The sequence below is a fragment of the Pseudopipra pipra genome, chromosome 4 (assembly GCF_036250125.1).
Source record: "Pseudopipra pipra isolate bDixPip1 chromosome 4, bDixPip1.hap1, whole genome shotgun sequence".
Classification (NCBI taxonomy): Eukaryota; Metazoa; Chordata; class Aves; order Passeriformes; family Pipridae; genus Pseudopipra; species Pseudopipra pipra.
Genome location: NC_087552.1, coordinates 13,649,204 through 13,673,055, shown reverse-complemented (window position 1 = coordinate 13,673,055; position 23,852 = coordinate 13,649,204). Strand labels below are relative to the sequence as shown.

At 41.3% G+C, this 23,852-nt stretch overlaps 1 protein-coding gene across 7 annotated transcripts in view; it reads right to left on the bottom strand.

Annotated features, from left to right (window-relative positions):
• Nucleotides 1-4,072: 4,072 nt before the first annotated feature.
• The window catches only part of ARHGAP24 (Rho GTPase activating protein 24), a 214,990-nt gene continuing 195,210 nt past the window's right edge, over nucleotides 4,073-23,852 (bottom strand). For 6 of the 7 annotated variants that reach the window (XM_064651659.1, XM_064651661.1, XM_064651662.1 and 3 more), the window contains 5 exons: nucleotides 17,714-17,846; nucleotides 15,450-15,523; nucleotides 14,546-14,667; nucleotides 9,865-10,933; nucleotides 6,888-7,623 (listed from right to left, as the gene is read on the bottom strand). In XM_064651659.1, coding sequence (XP_064507729.1) covers nucleotides 7,380-7,623; nucleotides 9,865-10,933; nucleotides 14,546-14,667; nucleotides 15,450-15,523; nucleotides 17,714-17,846 — 1,642 coding nt within the window. In that variant the 3' untranslated portion in view covers nucleotides 6,888-7,379. Of the gene's footprint in view, nucleotides 7,624-9,864; nucleotides 10,934-14,545; nucleotides 14,668-15,449; nucleotides 15,524-17,713; nucleotides 17,847-23,852 lie in introns of all 7 variants that reach the window. The other variant, XM_064651660.1, reaches the window with a different exon arrangement.

Genomic DNA, 23,852 nt, shown 5'->3' with positions numbered 1-23,852 from the left:
TAGAGAAGCAGAACACAAGTAATTTGTTTACGTTTTTAAAAAAACTGCCCAGAAACCGTGAGGAAACAAAAACCTGTCACACTGTAAATCCACAGCACCACACACCACTTACCTCTCTGGGTATGTAATTAACACAGAACACAGAATCTACACAGAAGAATGAAGTTCTTCTAAACAACTATTCCTAAAATACATATTCAAAAAATGGAGAAGGATTTCTCCTCAGTCCCCTGATTGTAATGACAACAATAATTTCTGAGCCGTGGTAGCAATATAGTTATGATTCTTACCTAGTCCTCCCTGCTGTGATCGCAAAAATTGCTTCAACTTCAATATTAAGATGATTAAGCTCCACATTTTAAAAGTGTTAGATCTCAAGAAGAACAAGTGAACTCGGTAATCTTGATCAATCCTTTTTTCCTATTTACATGCAGAGCACAGGCTCAATTTCAACAACTCAAGTTCAACCTCAAAGCAAATCTAAAAGTGATCCCCCAGCTAGCACAGAGTCCTGACTGGGGCATTGGGCATAGCTGTGTGACTGAGGACATCCACTCAGTGGACTTCAATTACAGCTGTGTGGGCAGAATGAACAGGAGTACAGTCACTATAGGCCAGCATAGGTCACTTCTATGTGGGCCAGAAAAGATAGAAATGCACTGCTGTGCTGCCCAGGGAGTAGTTTGATGACTACTGTGTGCCACATACTCATTACCTGAACAAACAGAAGACACCTCTTTACATCTGCCAACCCACCTCTTTTCATCAGTGTAAGATTCAGACTCAAAATGAAGACTTCAGTAGCAAAGCTCCTTTCTCAATATTAAATTTGTTTGGAGTTTATTCCACATTTCTACCAGTCCACACACACACATACATACACCTTGTAGCCGACCTCCACAATTGCTTCCCCTCCAACTTCAATTACAGGCCATAGTGTCATGACAGCTCAGAAGTGAACCTCAGCTGTGATCTCTCTTTTATCTTCCTTGTGGGCACACTTCCCAAAGGATCAGCTCTCACTAAATGCTTCCCAGGATAGAACTAAATGGGCCTGTCAACTACCATGAACCTGTTCTCACCTGCCAGCCACAGTCATAGGGAATGTGTTCTCCTTCGCCATTATCTTCATTTTTGTCTGAGTGAAACCTGGAGCTGTAGTGTTAGCACGGATCCCAAGGCTGGGAGCTGGCAGTTCTTTCCAATTGCATTAACACAGCAAGCCCTACTACAGCTGGGAACTGCCAGGGACTCATCTGACAGCGCCTGTGGTGAGCAATGATACAGCTACATAAACCTGCATCTTTCAGACTTCCTTTACCTGTTAGGTATAAAGTGAGCAGGTGGGTCACTTCCTTCTCCACCCACTGCCTCTTTCAAAGGATGCTCAAACCCCCCTGCCTCCACTTCTCTTCTGTGGCCACAATCCTATGAGAAAGACAGAGGAGAAGCAGTGAGGCTGTAGCTGAACAGTTTGGGGAATGTCTACCCTGTGAATGCAAGATCTTGATATGCTGAGGAGCTTGATGATGCCTGGAGCTAGTTCTGCATGGACTGAGCCACCTCCAGAACTAGCACAGCACTATTTGTACACTGCTGTGTGCCCAAGCCAGTAAAGCCTGCTTTGCCACGTGGGCATATTTGCTGGACTGTGGACTGAGAACCTAATCTGATACGTGTGCCTGGCCCTGCAAACTAATTCAGATTTACTCAGCCCCTGCTGGCCCCTGTGCATCCAAAGCTGTCCATCTTTACTCAGCATATCCTCCACAGTTGATACTAGCAGGTCTCCACCTCTTTCCTTGTTAGACAAGGTTTTTAATAGCTTAGTGTGCTTTTGTGCCTTGGGAAAGAGAGGCCTAGCTGGCAGCACGGAAATACATTAATAGTTCATGAACTGTTCTCTTAATGGCCTTTGGAATTGCCTCCAGAAATGCTTCATTTCTGCCATGGTTCACACCCTGCTTACTTTCTGTTTCAGCCTCCTTTGATGTAGGTCCCTTCAGCCAGACAGAAGAATATCAATTAAGTCAATTGTGATACATTCACTATTAATACTACTAAACCATACAAATAGATCCATTATCCACACACACTGTTAGTATTAAGGCATGTCTATACATAGGAATTACTATGGAATTAGGTAGATGTGAATTTGTAACCTTTTCACACACATTTTACCCTAAGATGTCACTGTTACACAAGGCAAGAGTAAACCTCAGCAGAGTGCTCAGTCTAGGTTAAAAGTGGGAAGAGCTAGGACTGCACTTCTCATCCTGCTCTGCCAAAATCCAGGTTCTCTAATTCAGCCCAATATAAAGAATGTGCAATTAAAAATACCAGTTACTGGCATAGCTTAGCAGTGCTGAAGACTTGGAGAACATTTTTTGTTGCAGTTTAGGATTTGCAGGTAGTGCTACATGCAACAATCACTATGTTTTCAGCTGAACTGTAGCCCACATTTCAGCAACTGTTAAGGTTGAAAAATCAAGACTGCACCTTTGTCACATGAACAACAGAGAAAATACTGGTGCTAAAAATTACCTCTTTTAGTCTCAAGCCAACTCCTAAATATTATTCAGTTAAAAATTAGGTGAGTCATTCTCGTAACAGTATTTTAAACATAAAGTCCTGCTGAACATTAATCATTTTAAACCTCTTTTGCATGAAGGGAGTAATAGTAGAAAATAGGTAGAAAAAATTTTCCGTTCCTGCATTTAAAAGAATCAGAAATGGAATTGTATTGCACATAAAGCTCATTATCCCAGAACCCTTTGGGAAAAAGGGAGGAATATATTTGCATCATGATCATGTTTCTGGCCTCAAAAATTTTTCACACTCCCCCTTAATATTGGCATACTAAAGAAACTTGTTTTATTGCTGACGAGCGTTTTTCCAATAAAACTAGATCACCAACACTAATTGTAATTACACACATTATGACAGCTTCTAAAAGCCTCTTAGGAAAAGCCCCTCAGCTTCTCTCGCCGCTTCCTAAACATCTGTAGAGCTATGGCAATTTGTATCAGCGAGCATCTGCTGTATATAATTTTATTTCCTGAGAAGCACTACTCCAGAGATGCTGAACGACAGTCCGGGGCCATTAGCTGTTCCCAGAGCGAGTGCTGGTAACCCAGGGGGAACCATCTGACCTTCCAGGGCTCCCTGCCTTTCAGTCAGCTCTCACAGCAATGGCTTTGCTAGGAATCTCTTCACGTGAACTCTTGCTGTTAGCACACAGGACTGATAAAAGCGAGGAAGGTAGTTGTGGAACAGCTGACCCAGCTACTGGTGTCAGCCCAGGAAGTAATTTAGAGCTGAGAGAGCTCTGAAAGAATAACAACATTAACTACAGTAACCCATTTGTATGAGACAAGCTTTCAGAAAGAATGCTCTTAACTGAGGGCAAATTACTACCACCTACACATGGCAATTTCAGGTATATTAACTTCCTTGTTTTCCTCATCTCTCCCATCTGTTTCCTCTATTTTCGAATGCCCACATCACAAGTAGTGTTAATTTCTATTTGCCCATCTCCCCTTTCCCTCCCCTCTACTTCCTTGCAGATTTGCCAGGGGCACAGTCTGCAGACACTCTCCTCTTCAATGGACAGACTCCAGGGGGAACTCAGAATAAGAAAGGAAATTAATTAGGAGTTTCACTCAGCCAGGAAGCGTTAAAGCACACAGCAGCTGGAGGCAACTCACTGTTTTGACTGGGCTGTCAAAATGTGCAAATCACTGTACCTGTTTATTCAGTGTCTCCTTGTCCTGCCGCTGTTCATCCCACCGGGGACGCTACACAAGAAATATTTGTTAAATATTCATTCTCTTTAGCAAATTGTATCTTTCTCATAAAATTCCGAACTGCCATTTTAACTACAAGATCAAGTACTGCTTACAGATCTTAAGAGTGACTAATGTTAGCAAGTTCCTTTCCTCTTTATTCTTATACTAACATACCAGTTTTGCATATCATTTAACATAGCATTTTATTTATCCCTTTTCATACTTGGAAAACTGATGCTGAGTGGTTGAGTTTGAGATGCTGAAATAACAACATGCAGAGAAGATGTGTAGCAAATTTATTTATTCTGCTGCACCAGAGCATACTCCAAACGTGGAGCAGGATTCTCACAAACAGAAGGGAAGACAAAAGCTTTCCAAAGCCAAACATCAGATTCTAACACTTAAAAGGCATGGGCTGTGTCTGCCACTTTTCCAGTCTACTGTGGAAAGGCACATAAGGTATCAGCACCCATCCCAATACTTCAAAGATGTGGCTGGAGATGGGATTAAAGCAGTAAGAGTGTATCCCTCTTGTCATACCCTGTGACTGGGCTAGGTGTCATTAGCTCAAGAGATTTTCTTCCACCATCTGCAGTAATTGTATAAACATTGTCTCTTGTGCACTGTGCACGAGGCAGAGAGACAATGTGCTAGAGAAGGGCTGACACTGCCATTCTGAGCTTGGAGTTGACCAGTGAATTCATACAACAGATAATATTAATTTGGGGAGCTCACAGACTTGTGGCAAGGAGGTGAAAGCAAATTTATTATTGCACCTTTTTTAATGGATACTTGAAACTTAGTGTCCTCTTGTAGCAGGTAACACTGTCAACTTGGCCTGTAATGAAAGATGACCTGTTCCATTACACAAAATGGTGATAAAACCAGTTGTCTCAGTTTCATTCAACACCTTAACAGTTAAGAATCCTGAAAAACTGCCTTATGAGTGGTCAACAAATGCATTGCATGGAATCCTTATAGTTTTTTTCAGAGCCTTCAGGCTCAGTCTGCGTTGATCTGAATCCTGTAAATAAATCTTGCCCCTTTCCACTCCATAGAATGAGAGGTGGCATGAGTTTATCTTCTGGCCACTTAGATCCACCGGCGTGCCCTCCCCAACAGGTCAATTCACATACAGGCTGGACAAGCTAAAGGAACAAGTTGTGGACCACATGGGAATGGTATCATAAAACTGAGAAGTTACAAGTGTTATGCGAGAAACATCAAGGCCTTTGTGCTTTTAAAGAACCTGAACACTGAGAGGAACACAAAGATGGCCATTAAGGACATAAATCAACTTTATCATCACAGCTTAAATGCTGATGAAGTCTCACAGGAGGAGCAGGGATGGGAATGGACCTTTATGGTTGGTAATATTTTCTGAATTTGCTGTGCCTGGTCGAGTTTCCCATCTGTTTAGGTGATTTCTGCAGAGACAGTGAGGTGAAGTCTTCTTCTGGATTGCTAGGCAAAAAACTTGGGTATCAGTACTTAGCCATATAACTGGAATTTGAACATTCTTTGAGGAACTGACTGAAATAACTTTTGAAACATGAAGACAAGCTACATATCTAGATGAAGACAATATTCAAAGAGACAAATCCTGCCTAACGTGAGCTTCTAAAAAACCATTCAATACTGTATATATATCTAGTGCAAAAATATATGTTCCAGTTAAGAAAAGACTTATCTCAGACACTCTGATGTCATGTCAACAGATGTCAGATACTGCCTAAATTGTGAGTCGGCTTTGAAGCCTTTTTCATCAGATATCAAGGTCACTCATCCAATTAAAAAATCAGAATTAACATAGTAACCTGTTTCCTTTTCTCAGCGTTGTGGGTACATCTTGTGATTGCTGCTGATAAAAACATGCACCTCCCTAATACCTCGATCTCTCCCTGTCTGACTTTTTCTGATTCACACAGAGACTGGATGTGCACTAGACATTTTCACAGTAATTAGTACAATAGATGCCCTGACTGGGGACTCTGAATCTCACCAGACACAAACAATGCATCCACAAGCACCATGTGTAATGTTCTATATTTCTCTGAAATGTAAACTCGTGGTTGCTTCCCAGTATAATTCCCACATCCAATTAACACTTGTCGAATATACATGCTACAACCAAGAATGTTCTTTGAGGTTACCCTCATCATTCATTCTCAACTGGAATCAAAAAATAATTGCAATATATTTAAGAGACACTAGAGGGAAGCCAAGATGTCTCAACAATCCTCTCTAATAATACTGCTTGCAGTCCTAAACGCAAAGATAAAACACGGTGTAGAAAATACCGGTTATACTTACTGTATGTAAAGATGCCAAACAAATGATTAATTTACAGCATGGCTTTGCTGTTTCTTTTTCACTGGCATTCCACATCCTGATAGTCTCCAGGCTGTTCCCTCTAGGTGTTCCCTTGGTGATGCCTCGAGCCTGGGGACTTTCACTGTTGTAACACTTACAGTAATGTCTTGAAGCATGCAGACAGCGTGATAACTTGCTAATATACACTGTCAATACAAGTGGTGAATATGTTGGTGTGCTTTCTTCCTTAGTTACTCCTTCTTGCCAGTTGCTCGAGTAATTTCTACTCTGGACATAATGGTTTTGATATTTTTTTCAGTACCCATCGCACTGACAAGGCTACCAGGATCTCTGGTTCATCCCCTCTGTGTGTGCCTTCACCAGCATCACAAAAAGGACTCTCTTTCACCCACAGTACAGAGGTAAGTCAGATGCAAATATGGTCAGAACAACTGGTTTATATTCCTTCTCTGAGCTGCAGTGATCAGGCACAGGGCTTCTTTAGGGTGCACCAAAATGCTCTGGTCATGTGATTAACTTCTCCTTAAGTTTTCCTTTCCACTCTCCCAGTTTTTTACTATGCTACCCACGTTTGCTCCCAAACAAGCAGCTGTTACCCCTTTGCCACTGCCCCCAATTTTGCTGACTTGATATCCTCATTTAGTTCTACCCTGGCCATCAATTCTGTTAAATTAGTACTGCTTTATTTTGCCCATTGAACACTTCTGCTTTCTCGTCCTGCTGTTTTTTTAGAAGCGACGCAAATTAGGGTTAACCATTGACACATAAACCTTAACATATCTGTTTATCTTCACTCCCCAGCAAAAGGGGTAACAAAACAAAAACAGAAAAAACATTTGATATACAAATAAGCTGATGGTAACACAATGCCAAAAATAGCTTATTATGTTAAGTGCAAGGGAGAAAAGCCTTTATATAAAGCTTGATTGCAACAACATTTCAAATTACCAGTTTAAATACAAGACTTGCATTAAAATATTTCTTCAGATACATCTCTTGCTCTCTAAGGTGTGGGTTTTTTTAAATTTATATACACATATCCAGTTGTAACACTTGACAGTAGTCTCATGAAGCATTCAAAGAGTATAACTTGATAAGTACACGCTGTAGATATGAGTGATTATGTCTGTACGATTCCTTCCTTCAAGGGTTTATAACATTTTTTTGAGTACTAGCCTCAGACAGGTGACCAGCCACCTGATACAGTAAAATACCCCTAAGCCCTTCCTGAAGTCCCACAGTCTACTCTTTCAAAGCTCACTGGATCCAGATGGTGTTGCCTCTTTCTGGTCTGCGAGACTCCACTGTCAATTCTCCAAAAGTAGAGAAAAACTGCTCCATTTCCTTCTGCAGCATATCATTCCTCTTCTCTGCGTCCTCCTTCGCCCGCTCTGCATTGCGCATTTTGATTTCTACCATTGTGAACTTCTTCCGCTCCTGATCCAGTTCTTCATGCAGGGCCATCATTTCTGTCTCCAGGGTGAGATTTCTCTGCTCCAAGCTGCATAAATGAAATAAAAGCAGACAGCTCCTGAGCAGCACTCCTCACTCACTCAAGCAGAAATGCACAGCACCACCAAATTCATACACACCTTTTCATTTACAAAGCTTAGACTACAAACCATGGCTTCCATCAATGAACTGTTCTCACAGGGCAATCTCTGTGGTAGCTCATTTAGAAAATGCCTTGGAACAGCCACAGAGGCAAGAGGCACAGAGGCAAACAGCTCCATCTAATTCTCCAGGAATAGGCTAACTACTCCTTTTACTTCTGCAAGTGCTGACACCCAGCTCCTGCTGTAGTTCACTGGTGTCACCCACAAGGCCAGAGTAATGCCCTGAATGCCTTTGTTTCACTGCTAATCTCCTTTCTTCAGCGATTTACCTGCTGTATCTATTTGCAAATATGGATCTGCATATATCCATAAATATGGACCTCATGAAGTTCAACAAAGTGAAGTGCAGGGTCCTACACCTGGGTTGTGGCAATCCCAGGCACACCTACAGGTTGGGCAGAGAAGTGATTGAGAGCAGCCATGCGGAAAAAGACTCGTAGGTGATGGTTCATGAAAAAGTAAAGATGACCTGGCAGTGGGTGCTCACAGCCCAGAAAGCCAAACGTGTCCTGGACTGCATCAAAAGGAGTGTGGCCAGCAGGTTGAGGGGGGTGATTCTCTCCCGCTCTGCTCTGGTGAGAGCCCACCTGGAATACTGTGTACAGTTCTGGCTCTCCCAATATAAGAAGGACACTGAACTGTTGGAGCAAGTCCAGAGGAGGCCACAAAGCTGATAAGAGGACTAGGGTACCTCCCCTGTGAAAACAGGCTGAGGAACTTGGGGCTGTTCAGCCTGGAGAAGAGAAGGTTGCATGGAGATCTCACAGCAACCTTCCAGTATTGGAAGGGGGCCTACAGGGAAGCCGGAGAGGGACTCTTCATCAGAAACTGTAGTGACAGGACAAGGGGGAATGGCTTCCAACTGAAAGAGGGGAAATTTCAGTTAAATATTAGGAAGAAATTCTTTATTGTGAGGGTGGTGAGGCGCTGGAACAGGTTGCCCAGAGAAACTGTGGATGCCTCATCCCTGGCAGTGTTCAAGGCCAGGCTGAATGGAGCTCTGAGCAACCTGGTCTAATAAGGTGTCCTCTCTAGGAAGGTTTCCCTGCCCATGGCAGGGGGGTTGGAACTAGACGATCTTTAAGGTCCCTTCCAACCCAAACTGTTCCATGATTCTCTGATCTTAGTGGTATTAAATACACAGTCATCATGCATATTAAACATTTTATGAAGTGCTCTCCTGCACTGCATACCATGCTGAAAATAGTGATGTGGGCAAAAGACTGCAACATTCTGTGTGCTGCACTTTGACTGGCAGCTGCTGTTGCCAGTAGCTGTCACATGTTGTGATCCAACTAGGACTTGCAGTGCCAGAGGTACCAAGGCAAAGAGCTGCTGTGTAAGAGAGGTGAGAACAGAAAGTCCCGAACAGCCTTACTGAAGAATCCTTATTACAAACACAGCACATTCAGCTCTGTGCTGCTGTGACTAGTTAATGTGTGCACTAAGTAATGCTAAGCCCAGACTCTGAGGTTATTCACTGACCATTATGGCCATCCACCCCAGCAACCTTGTGTGCTAGCAGAGTCTGCACTACCTGTAGACAAAGACACAGGATGACCTATTAAAGAAGGTGCCTCCTTTAACAGGTTTGAGCTGTGAAGGGCAGCCTCAGGCAAAGCAGCAGAGCAGAGACAGGACTGTGAGCAGAAGTAACTCCCAGGTGCTGCACTGTCTCAAGAGAAATGAGAACCGGAAAGGAGTCAAGCAGTCTCCCCAGTCCCAAAAAATTCCGGATGGTGTAAGCCACAACACTGCTTTCACTGAAAGGTGATATTCAGTTCCTTTCTCAGTCTCTGGAGAACAGGCATCAACTAATGAAAATGTTCTGAGAGCCTACTGATTTAGTTCATTATATTTTACAGAAACTCACAAGGTTCTGGCTGTATTTTTGACGCCAACAGGACAGCATGTCACAACTGTGGCAAACAACTGCTCTGAAAAAAACCCCTTGGGATTGCGGTGTCACAGAAGCAATGCCAGAGTATGTCAACACTGAAAGATGAGAAACTCACTGGCAAGCACCCAGTGACACAGTAGTGAGTGCACCTAGTGCAAGTCATGAGAGGGAAAACTTGGATTTACTCTGCAGAAGGCAGTCAGACGGTACAGCCAAAACATCTTACCTTTTTATCCTTGTCTCATACTCTAGTTTTTGCTTGGCCATCTCTTGCTTCAAGCTGGACACCAGGCTGTGCAAAGCACTGTGATTGTTAGTGCTGTTGGCCACAAACGTTTCACTGTTATCGCTGCTGCTGGTGGCTCGGCTGCTATGGCCCTCCACACTCCTTCTGTCACTTTTGTTCTCATAGTCACCTGGGTTAGAGAGGTCTTCATGTGGTGGCCCATCCAGCACAGAGTCTTCAAAGTTACCCGCATAAAAGTCCTGCTCAGGGCAGGTGGTGGTGGATGAACGACAGGAGTTGGAGTTCTCAGGGAGGGATATCTCACAAGAGGACGTTGACCAGGTGGCACTGTCCACGCTCTGTTTGTCATCAGAGTTCACCATAGAGAACTGCTGGTGGACATTGTCGTAGGTGGAAAGCCTGTTGTGCTGTCCTGACTCGCTCACAGCATCCTTCTGCTTGTTGTCCCTCAGAGTGACGTAGCCATTGGGCACCCAGCCCGGGGCCCGGCTGTTGAGGGTGTTGCTGTGCCCGTCTGTGCTGGAAACACCCATCCGCACACCTCCGTTCTGCACGCTGTGTGTTCCCATCTTAGTCACCGGCCCTTTCAGGGATGACGTTCTCCTGGTTTGCAGGGAACAGTTTGGTAAGGTCTGGCTCTTCTCAGGGCCCTCCACAGAGCTGCTGAAGGACCCGTTGGTGACTATGCCACTACCTTTATTAAAAGCAGGATTCTTTTTCACCATGAGTGGTGGGCTTCTGGTGACATCTAGTTTCTGGATGCTGTTCCTGGGACTATTTGTCTTGCTGCCTGGCAGGGCAGTTGGAGACTCACTGTCCATGCTTCCCTTTTGGGGAGATTCAGGCTTGTCCCAAGAGCAGCGCCTCACTGCCGTCTCCTTGGTATTGTTGTTCTCTTTGTTCTGTAGCTGCCCTGCAGTCGTTTTCTTTGGAATTTCATTGTTGTTGTTGCATACCTCAGGTCCCACCTGAGGGTCTGCATCCTTGGGAAACAGCTCTTCATGTTTGCTAATCATCACTGACATGAGCTGCTGGACTACTACCGTACCTGAAAAGAGACACCAAGCACATGGTCACGAATGTCCCTTTTTTATTTAAGGCCTAAACATACTTTACTCATCAGAGTCCACAAATGCTTAGTAAACATTCAGCTTATACAAACATTTACACAATGCATCCATTTATGTAACACTCTGAATGTTTAACAAGACTGAAGTGCCTCTTGGCTACAGAGCCACATCAGCATCACCTCTTCCTTCCACCAAACCAAGCCAGCAGGCCTCACAGACCCCCTGAACAACAGGAACATTTGCAAAGAAGCTATTACAGTGACAGTAACTGCATCCCAGGAAAATCACGGAAGGAGATGATGAGTAGCAAAGGATAACATCATTCTAAGTGATGTGTTTCTACTCAGTGTGATGACCATTTCAAACCCAAAGTCTTACTCTGGCACAGCACCTGTATTCATAAGTTTAGCAGAAAACGGGCAGGCAAGGGATTTGCCTTCTGGAACACAGACATTTTAGTTTTCTGAAGCAAAATGAGACAGAATTAATTTAATGTGAATGCCTTTAACCACTCCACAGTGAGACTATATGCAGCCAGGAAACTATGTCACATTATAGCACAGTATGGAATTAATGCAGGATCACAGCTTGCTGCGTGCTGTAATAAATGGCTACCTTTCCTCTTAAAGAACAACCCCTTGGTGTGCACACCACATGACTGCACTGTAATTTACACACTAGCATTTAGAACTGGACTTGGTGTGATAAAGATGTGCAACCATATTTTGTTAAGCAGATCCTCATTAAGGATTATTAAGAATATTTCAGGAACGAGGTCAAGGCAGTTATAATAACCACCTCATTTTTAAACTCCTAAAAAGCTTTCAGAGGCTTGCTGTGCTCTTCTAATCAATAACTTCCCACTGTGCAATGTGGTTTCACATCAACTCCTTTGTAATAATCTGGATGTTTATACCCCGCCCTTTTAAAATACAAGTACCAAGAGCCAATTCAACGTGGGTACTCAACATCTTTTTAAAGTGTTCTCATTTGTTTGTTTGCTATGGCAAAATCATACATTAGAACTAGGCAGCAGGAAAATTCACTTAGTTACTCCCATGGCACACTTGGTTGTATTCCTTCTAAGAATGTTAGTTGTTATGTGCAGAACTTTACTACTAACATTGCACTGTACTCAGGCAACTTTTACCACTGCATTTGACAGGAAAAAATTGCCCCATGGTTGGAATTCTGAAAAAAAATCTCTCCTGAATCAAACAAACCCAACTCCTCATCCCCATTATACACGTATAATAGCTGCATGTTTGACTTTGAATGACTGTGGAAGAAAAGCACTCTGTATATTCCAAAAAGAGCAATGAAGAAAGGTGGCAATAGGCACCAATCAACGTACACAAGTCTTTGTGTGAAGTCCCTATACATTTAACTGCGTGTAGAACAATTGCAAATCAGCATTGTCCTAGGTCAAATCTTAAAGTTATGCTTAAAGAGAGGTCATAAATCTCTTTATTCAAACCTGTTTCTCATTAGTGAAAAAATATATGTATTTTCATACAGCGAGTGTAGTATCCATCCTATTTCCTACAGCAGTCACCATGATTTTAATGCTAGGGCTGCTGATAAGCAGGCTGGAGAGTTGCTTTCAAGAACAGGAAAAACACATTATTTTTCCTTTCTACTCAGTTTAAAATCAAACAAACCAACTAAACAACATCAACAAAAAATCACGAAAATGAAAACTTTCTTGCACAAACTTTCAAAAAACCCAAACCAACTCACCAACTTCAGACAACAGCCACTTCCTTTTATATTCAAAAATATAAACCTAGAAGATAGTAATTTATTTAGGAATGGCTAACACCTCTCCCCATCCCCAATCCCCCTTTGTTTCCCTCCCCCAGGTGAGGTGAAGATGCATGGTGACCCACTAGCAAATGTCAACCTCAGACACCATTCTTACTGACTTCAGTGTTATAAATCAGCTCTGTGACATCTCTCTCCAATTCCAATCTATTAAACAATTTGAGCCACTTTCTGCACTACTTTAATGCAAAAGCATGGAAAGAAGGGACAGTTTGCTACCTGACCAAGAAAAACATTCAGAGCAGTTATGTATCAGGCTGCTAAGCTCTACAGAAGTGTCAGGGTAAGAGAAGCTACTAGTTCAGACAGTCTGGCAGTTCTGCAGGTAGAAACAAAGAGACAGGTTGAAGTGATGGGCAGCATGTGCACACACACACAAAAGGTAACTCCTAAGAGAGACACGACAAGACAGCTGAAGAGAAAGGAAACAAAGCAGGAAAGCACTTGTGTTTGCCTCTCAAAACATCATGGGGAGATGATGTAAGATGTGTAAACTAGGAATTCAATGACACAGTGAAGCTCATCTTTGCACCCCTGTATCAGACAGTCACAGGGCACTTGAGGAAAGTATGTACAGAAACCAGGGGGAAAGCCACAAATGCAGATTTAAGGGTACTTGAAACTGCACAGGTGTGATGACACTCATGCACAGTCATGCACGTAAATCAGACACCTGCTCTTGCAAACCCTTTTGAATCAAAAGCATGATCAAACCTTCCTCTGTGATAATGAGAACCCAGACATTAAAGTGAAGATGATGATTAAAAACCCTTTCCACTCTAGGTGTTCTGATTTGTCTGAGCTACTGTTCAGACAGCTAACCCTGGGTATTCACAGATTTCATACATGATTTGGAAATGCCATGTTTCTGTTCACAACAACACAGTCATTGTGATAAGAATTAAAAGAAAGGAGAAGGAAACATAAGACTTCAGAAAAACAAGTAAATTAACAAAGTGGACAGGGAATTGCAGTATCTGAGGAAGAGAAAAAGCACGATACTCACAGAAAAGGAGTAATTCTATACACTCAAATAAACTATGAAAACTGCGTTTTTTGAGTTTAGGTAAAATTTTCACTGCAAGCTCTGTGTGCCTCCCTAATTTCTGAGAAAGTTAAGTAAATCCTACATATTAAAAAAAAAAAAAAAGGGTGTCTGGAGCGAGAAAAGGCATCATGAACTTCATGGAGAATGAAAGTCACAAAGATTAAACCTTGAAGGAGGTTATAGGAGGGGATTGTCATGTCCATGTTTTTACCTTAATCACAGCAAAATGCTAGAGCTGAACACTGCTGTAAGCACCAGAATGCAGACAACAATTTGATCCCTGTTGTGCAAGAAGGCATGTAATATACAACTGCCTTGTGGGGGGTTCTACACGGGTCACTGCAGTGTGAACCTGTAGTAACTTTTTCTCATAGTTTCTTTAATATTTTACCACAGGTAAAATATTAACTGCACTCCAACCACACGTGCTTACTAAGAACATGCCATGTTTGCAGGAAGTGTTCAGAGAAAAGGTACATGTTTAGTGAAGTTGCCAGGGCAGAACAATCTCATGCAAAGTCTGTTTGCAATGCTGCACGTTTCAGTACCTTTTATAACCTGCAAGATTTAAGTCAGGAGTTCATTCAGGTTGAACATTTCTGTGTCTATAGAACAGATGTATGGAGCTTACTGCATATACTACATGGACTGGTATGTGCTGTTAATAAACCTAAAGGCACTTCTTCTTTCTATTGCAGGTTATGTACGGTAAGCTCACCCTCCATGATAGTCAGAGGATCTTCCACTTTGGGGCGAAGGATGTTGGGGCCAAAAACGGTAGCCAGATTTTGCACACTCATCTTGTTTACACCTGAATAAGACTGGACTTCATCAAGGAATCTGTGGGGAAGAAAGATGTCCTTAGGAAACACATAAAAACTAAATAAAAAAAAAAAAAAAAAGAAAAAAGTCAAGGCACGTGATTGTTCCTTAACATAGTTCAAGTATTCCATTCCGAGAACATATTGCAATCTTAAGGCTATTGTCTTCAACTTCTTCAGATTTTCTTCAAAATGATAACACTGATAAAAAAATTTCAATCTCATTCTGGGCCGACTACAAGGTAACTCCGTTGAAGACGGCAACTTTCTCCAGCATAATTAATCAACTATTTAGCTCATAAAATTAAAATGCAAACTTTGAATGAATAAAAAGCTTAGATTCTTTTACATTTTAATTTTTTTATGCTGGGAACTTTCTCTAAGTTCACAAATTGCAACTGTGTGCAACAAATTTTTTAAGATCTCAGATGTATTCACAAAACTACTCTCTATACTACAAGATATACACAGTTTTCAAGGCTGTGCACTTCAGGAGAGCACAGCCAAGGCCAATAACTACAGTTAGGGTCCTACAAAAAGGACAGAATATATTCACTTCTAACTTTTTGCACTTCTTGCAGAGTGCAGCCTGCTTATGAAAGAAAAGTCCTAACTGTGCACTTTGCTATAGCAAATTACTAATTAGTCATGCAGTAAACCTACAGTTTTAGTGCATTCACTTGAGTTCACCAGTCCTTCAACTGTGAGTAATGCTTTTCCTTCAGGGCACATACACAGACAGGTTTGTCTGTCAGCTCACAGTTATAAATACCATTGTGATATTCTTGCAAGAGCACTTACCTACAGATGTATTTCAGCAGATTATAATTGACAGTTGGCAGGCTCTTCACTTGCTTCACCAGTTCTTTCAGGCCCTTTAGGTGGTTTAAGGAAAAACAAAGGGTGAAGAGGAACAATTTCTTAGTATTTTACCAGACATTAAAAAAAAGTCAGCAATTCCAATTCCAAGACACTAAACACATCACTGATGCTGCAGTGTTCATACAGGTTATGATCAGGAACAGCTTGTAGAACCCACTTTGGTTTTGGCTAATAAGGATTAGCTCTGGAAAAAAATAAACAAGTAAATAAATATCTTGGTTTCATCCTGTCTATTCTTTCTGTTTCATTCTTTCTTTCTTTGACCAGCAGCTCCATTTCTCCTGCTAATAACAAGGCTGAGGCTTCCAGGAACAGTTCTGGTTTAACTGTTTGGCATCTCATACGAGAAACTATTTGGTTATTTTACCCAGTTCTGGTCCATACCAAACTAATAAACAGTTATTTCAGTTTGTGCCCACCCCGGGAATGGGACAGGCAGAATTTCACACAATAATTCTTGTGCCCTTTGGAAACAGACCCTGGCCACGCTCCTCACCAACCAGTGCCTTTAGGCTCTTTTTCAGTGTGGGGTTTTGGTACTTTGCCAGCATCAGTGGGGTTTTGGTTACAGTATGTTATGAAAACAAACGCAAGTCAAGATGGGCAGAGCATGATAATGCAGAAGTTTGCTGGCTGTGGGTTAAGAAAAGACTTAAGTTGTGCAGCTCTCTCCCTTAATAGTGACTGCACTTTCAACTTCTGCGTAGAGAAAGGTCAGCTGAAAATCCAGTCAGACAGCCTTACAGCTGGACTGCTGAGCCACCAAAAAGGACTGAAGTGGCTCATCACCCATAGCACTGATTTTTCACAAACTGCCAGGACCAATTCCAGCACAGAAACGCCACTGTAATTGGAATCTTGCTTTCAAAACTAATTTTATAAAGTGCTTCATGGCATAGTTACAGTGGAAATACATAAATACACTCAACTAAGCTACTGTAAAATTACAGAATTAATATAACTGAAGTGTAAACTACATGATGACTAACTGCAGGGCTGTCAGGTGGCTTTACACTGGAGCTATCAGTGTTCAGAGGCATATGCAAAGTAAGCAAACAGCTGCAGCTTCAATTCCAAGGATCCCCTGCCACAACTTGTGCAAAGAGCAGCTTAAATTAAAACAGCCCACTCCCACCTTTCGCAAGCAGCTGACAAGAATGTGCACCTTGTAGCACGCTGTAAAGGACAGTGAAGAAACCAGTCTGACTTCAATAGGTCTAAGACATCATGGCCATAGAACACAGTTTGTCAGATCTTTCTTCTCCTCCCATTTCATCATATGGGAGCAACTACCACCTCTGCAGTTCGTAGTCATCATGAAAAGTCAGAAAGGAGACAGTTTCTTACTAAAAAGGGGATCCTACTCATCTTAATGAATTAAAAGATTGCATAGGATGGGTTCCAGTTCTAGCAGAATTTCAAACGTCAAAAAGGAATTAAACAGAAATAACCATCTTAGAAAATTAAGGGAGAAGACTGACATCAACAGAATAAACCTATTTGGATGTACTTTGAAAATATTAGGGTTGACTTAATTACCCATAAGCACACAGAACAATGTAAAAACAAGCACACAAGTTTCTTATGTCTTCAGACTAAGTACTGCCTACTACATAATATGTAGTAGGTGCACGCCACTGCAGGGCACATATTACCAGTCAGAACCCTTAATCTGCTCATCTCTGTTACACTGTTTCTTCAAGAGAGTCTGGAAGATGGGCCGCTCCATCCTTCTGAAGCTCTGTGATTCAATGACAGGCAAGGAGTAGAGCTCACTGGCCTTCAATCAAGAGTCAGTAAAAGTTGGCGTCCCAGCGCTCAGAAAAAAACGACTCTTGATTTAATGGCAAGAGTTGAACAGCAGCCATCAAGACACTTCCTTTTACAGTTCAGAATCTAATCCATGAAAACAGAAGTCTCTTCCATGCAAAAGGAAAGCTGTTGACTACAATGATGTTTACTTGAACTGGATTCAGTGCCATGCAATAAAAACAGCTACAGTTATGCTATGTATTTTTATTTAGACTTCCAAAGGGCCCAGGTGGCAACAATTTTCATACAAAAACTGTCTCAATTAATAGATTTCATTAAATTAGGACAAATTTAAATTAGGACAATGACCAGTTTCTCTCCTCAAAACTGGAACAGCCTTTTATTTCATCTTACTCAAGTTACCAACTCACCGTTTCTTCCTCCTTGCTGAGCATTTTGGCACAGGAAAGGAAATCTTCGTATTTGGCGTATGGTACGACTGGTTCTGGGAGCTCCCTTAGGTACAGCTTAAGCAGAGAAGCGACTGTGTGCACATCTGTATTGCTGTTGGGTTGGAATACAAGAAGACATTACTATGAATCAGGATAAGACAGGCTAAAAACTGGCTCTTTTCTATTGCCACCTCAGATTTTACTCATCAGCAGTATATACATTTACAGATCCTATCTGTAATCTGCTTTTTGTTGGGCTTTTTTGTCTTATAAAGAACTTAGGATACCCACAGGCAAATTTCTGTCAACTCTGGTGATTTATTCTTATAACTATACTTAAGGCCCTATTTGCAGGCACAGGTATTGAGAAGATCCTGGCTCTTGTTGACAAACATCTCTCATCAGACATGCAAAATATGTCTTAAATGATGCTTTTCATTTTCCCCTGAGCCAGAAAGCAGGTATTAGATTCACACAGTGGAGATTATTCTCCAGAGATGGCCCCCGCTCCCAAAACATGCCCAGCACGTTTCAATTCCACTGTGTCACCATCTCCTCTGCTATGAGTAGTAAGGAAGCAGGTTTTAAAGGAAACCATATATACCACAGGTGTTTAATTGAAGCTTACCCATCTGAATTTACAGCTCTTTCCCTGGCATGCCTCCTTTTCCTGTGGGCTCCCACAAAATAACTACTCTGCCTTTCAGCTGTACTCTTACACTGAAAACCTGTATATACTTTACACACAGAAATATAAATCCCTTGGAAATGGGTTTTAGCTCTATCCTGTACTGAGTAAGCTAAGGCATCAAACAGAAAATGTCTGAATGCCAGCAGGTAACACTACAGGGCTGACAGTCAGAGACCTGATACAACACGTGCTTTCCTGTAACTACATTTGCAGAAGCTTAAGGGTTTTCTTGGATACAGCTGGTAAGAGCCTCAGCTGTTTATCAGGCATACTGAAAGTAAGAAGATGGAGAGGAGAATCAAAATCACAACTTCAGGGTATGCAATCACACTCGCTTGAATGTTCCTGTGGTGTAAAGTTATGTTTTGGTAACTTAAGAGCACGTCTCTGAAAAGTAAGTAGAAATTAGATAAAAGCTATGACTTAGCATGAAGAAATCTCTCTTGCATTACACCTGACACCATCTCTGGGTTTAGCCACTCAGGCATTTATTCAAATCCTTACTGGAATGTTCTACATGCTTTCCCTGGTTCAGATAAAGAGCTGTACTGCAAGCTGATATCTTTCCCTCTGATTTCTGAAGAATCAAAAAAGCAGACACTAAATTATGCTCATTTCCTGAACAGAAAATGCATAGACATTTCTACAATGTGCATTACTATGTATTTTCTTTTCCTTTGGAAACTTTACACTTAGAATATTTTTTAAACTCACAGTGCCTCAAAAGAACCACTGGTATTCGATGCACTTAAGGCTTTGCTAGAGGCATGTTAATCATTATTTTGAAATGATCTGTTAAAACAGTAATGGCTTTAAATAAGTTAAATCTTAACAAGAATGATGGGAACAACCTTAGAATAATGTGGTATGGTATGTCAAAACAGAAGAAGAGAGATTATAAAGCACTGTATAAATTTCAATGTCACCCACCATCAATCTCCTCAAAATAAATTCGCAGAAAACATTTCTATTTCAATCATGAATAATTCCCAGCCCAAATTCCAAAAAAAGTGTTTTTCTGGAGAAACTTTACAAAGCACTAATGCAGATCCACATTTTTAAAGAAAGTTCAGACTCTAATCTCTTGATTGCAACCCTCTATTGTCGAGTGGCTTCAATTTAGAACAGTGTTTACCCCACCCTGTTCCTTGGGTGCATATATAACAAATGTAGGGAACGGTACTATACGTGATACGGGTACTCTTTTATGAGATCTCAAATGCTAGCTCAGATTTGGCCTCTAACCTTTCCATACTACCTATTGCCAATCCAGATGCCAACTAAGCAAAACGAAGCTCTTCTTGACATCCTGCCTAACAAAACTCTTTACAGACTGCACAACCCGAGAACTTAAAACCCAGACCCCAATAATCTCTCAGGTAGCTGCCTGCATGTCTTGCTGCCACTTTTTGAAACACAACCATGGCATGCATGCCCAGGCAGTTGCCACTATTCAGCCTTATCCAAGAAGCAATTTTACACAGAGATCTTCAGTTTCCTAAGCTGTCAGTGCATCTGGAAGAGAAAAAAAGCAAATGGAGAGGGGAAGACTTTCTCTGGTCAGAGAAAGCAGCCACAAAGAGTAGATGCAAACTGTCAGCTTTAGTACAAGCCCTGAAGTGAGAGCGAGCACAGACCATCCACCTGCAGAGAATTTAACTCTGATTGCTTGGCATTGGCTGTCTTTCTGAAGAATTTATTATTACTATTTTTGTTATTTAAACAAGGAAAATTGCTGAAGAACCGAACCACCTCTTTCCAGAGACTATCTGCATAAAACCTGAGAGGCCTTTTCCAAAATACAAGATTCAAATAAGTTAAGTGAGGGAAATTACTGAAGAATGATTAAAAGTTAGTGCACAGATCTCTTAGTAAGGGGATTAAGCAGTATCATCTTTCCTTCTTTGTACTGCCAGGATCATGCTTCATGCAGTAAGAATAATCTTACATCAAGCCTTGTTGTAAAGGGGAATACCTGCTCCTTGAGGGCACAGAAGATGGAGGACAAAAAGGCTGAAGAAGGGGACAAAAGCCTTGAAAATTAATGCAATTTATAAATTTTCTTCTTTCAATGTGAAGTACTGATAGACTATTGCTGGAAAGGGTAAGTTAAGTGCTAAAGATTGTGGCTCTACCTGAGAGAGGAGCAAGGAAGTCTTGTACTCTCAAAGTAACCTCCTGAAGCACATGCTGTATACCAGTATACAGAAAGGTGTTTCCTAAGCTGGAGTTAGAAACCCAGGTAACAAATAGTAGACAGGGACACAGGAACAGTATTTTGAACTAATTTTTTATTTTTTTTAATTTCCTAAGGCAATACCACAGACTGCCACAAGATGGTGGGATCACAAAGTAAGATTTCGGAACACTTCCTAAGTTTTTCTTCCTTAAACTGCACTGGACTATCGCTCAGGACTTAATCTATCTGTACAGAAATTACCATTCAGATCTTGGCAGCATAAAAAACTATACATACAGAGACATAATGCCTGCCAAGCTTTTTAAGAATTAGATTTTTAAATTGTATTTACCAACATATAGACAAAAGCTAGAAACTTTCTTATTTGAGTGCAACTATGGGCATAAAAATGTCAATATTTTCATAATAATGTAACTAAAAGAGCGTTTCATAGAATCTGAGACCTGTTTAGACCTTGCAGCCTAGTATGATTATTTTCACCTTTTTTAAAATACAGAGGAAAGTTTTAAAATGGCAGATTCCAGTCCTAATCCATCTGTATTTGAGGTGTTTCAGTTCACAGATACCATTAAGCACATTTCAGCCACGGAGAGAACTGCAAGCTTGCTGGAGGATCAGGAGCATTTATTTCCCTTTTCAGTCTGCAGTGTTCTATCCACAGACTAAGTCAACTAACAGCATTTATATATCTGCCTTGAAGGCAAGTTGTGTATTTTTTTAAGATGTGGATCTTTGCAGGGCCCATAGAGGATCTTTTACTCATGGCCTTTTTCAAGCTACAATTGAGCAGTTTAAGGAAAGGCAGAATGCTCCCTTTTGAAACTGGCCTTGCTTATAATCTAGGACCATTAGGGCTACAGAAATTTAATGATTCTACCCATCTTCGTATTTCTTTTGCTATCTGATAGTATAATATCAAAGTGCTTCAAGACTACACATTCATAATTAACATGATTAAAAGTACTCATTAACATGTATTAAAATACATTATGTCAATTCCAGCAGAAAATCCTCTCTTAGCTAAACTGGAACAACTCTCATTAAGTGAGGCAGACTTTCTCCAAGTGCACAAGGAGTAATTACAAGCTTGAAATGGGAATGACAAAGCACGAAGTGGGAAATTAGACGTTAACACAAAAAGCATCAGCAAGATGAAAGAGTCTATATCGGCATGTTGTACTGGAAAGTCTGAGAAAGATGACTTATCTCACTGAAATATTAATATTGTTTTACTGTTGATATTTCCAAAGCAGCATCCCCCACTCCACCACTGTTCAGGCAAAGTCATGATAAATGCAAATGCATCCCAGCCTCTCCTTAGTCATCAGACTACCCATATTCAAAGCCCCATTCATCTCAACTTTGTCATTAATATCTCTCATGGCATTGCTGTTTTGACAGCACTTTCCTTTGTGATACCACAGACACCGTGGAAGTGGCTGTCAGACCAATTACACTGCCTGGAGTTTTTCACTCTCTCTACCATAAACAATATTACTGAAGCCCAGCAGGTCACCCGAAATCCAGGCATAACCCTCACACTCAGACAAGCAGACAGCATGTTCAGAGAGCTGGAGTCAGCGCTTTGGAGCACAAAGCCAACAGGCCCCTCATAAACTCTCAGAGAGGAAGTATTAACAAGGCAAGGTCACATTACAAAAAGATTAATGCTGTGCCAAAAATAGCTCTAGATCATGATGACACATAAACAGTTTGCATGAAGAACAAACAGTAGGGAACAACAAGCTGTGAGGCTATAATTCAATTTAGGAGTTCTGGTAATAAAACAAAGGAGAACATTACAGTTCAAACAGTTTGTGTACTAGTACCCTCTGGAATTACTAGAATTACAGCTCCATCATTTCAGACGTGCCACAGATCACAGTCTCCCTCACCAACATATCCTGTCCCCACCACAACATTTGCTGACCATGCCCCTGCTTAGCTGCATTCAGGACTGTAGAGCAGCTCTCAGATCAGTGTAGATGTTCTCCTGCCACGGGAGCATGAGTTCCTAACTGGCTGTCCAGGGTGTATCTTTACTACCAGCTTGCAGACAGCCTAAGTGAGATGCTAGAGCCCATGATAAACCAGTGATGAAACACTGAGTAAGAAACATCAAAGGAATATGTGCATAACTACAGGGAGAGAGAATCAGAGTACTGAGACTGCTGGGAACCCAGCAGCCAGAGCTTAGGAGGGAAAAGCCTGTGTTCACTAATGTTACAGTGCATCAGGAGTGGTTTGACTGATTTTGGGAGTCAGGCTTTTTTTTGGTCCAGAAATTCAAAGGTCAGGTTAAATGCATAACATAACTGGTCAAATATCCTATGTGCTTCTTCTTCCCCTATGTGGGTGTCTCCAAAGCATTGCTCTATATGATTTTCCTATATAACACATATCTAGTACAAGCAGTACTGTGCCTAATCTAAGCACCAGATGGAATTTTGTCTACAACTTGTGAAACATATATGAAAACATTTTCCACTTTAAGCCTTGAGCTGTCTCCTCCTCTCCTTGCTGCCACAAAAGTCTGGCTCTACTTTAAGTTATCAACTGATCTCAATTCTTATTTTTTGGTTCAGGCAAGAGAAATAAAGCAAACATATTCTGCTCCTTTGTCCTTGTGCTCATGATTTTTACAATGCATGTTACCTTCCAGAGTCCACAAGGAATACTGAAGATTGGCAGACTATTTCCAAGTTAGACATCCACTGCAGGAATTGTAACAGCAGCCAATTCATTCAGGTTAGAGAGTGATGCTTTAAAAACATCAATGAAGACAGCAAAAATACAATGACAAACTCTATGGAAGGATGTTAAAATTACTTAGAAAAATACAGATCCTTAAAGACAGACACAAGTGCTTTCAGGTAAGGTGGGCAGAGGCCTAATAAACAGATGGGTTCCCATTAGGAAAAGATCACTCAGCACCAGTGAATATGCTGCTAAATTATTTTATCACTTATTAGATTGTTCAGAAAGGCTGTTAAGTTTCTCCAAGATTTTTTTCAGGGATTGCAAGCATATGTAAAACATGAAAATCACCACAAAGAAACTACCTGTTCTTGTTTACTGGAAGAGAAAGCCACAAATTGTGCAACCCTAAGGAAGAATTATTTAAAAAACCACACTCTCAGACCTTCCACGAAGGTAACAAAACCTTTCTTAAAGGTGACCATGGCCATCTAAGAAGTCATTTGTCACTGGCAAATCAAATACATGGC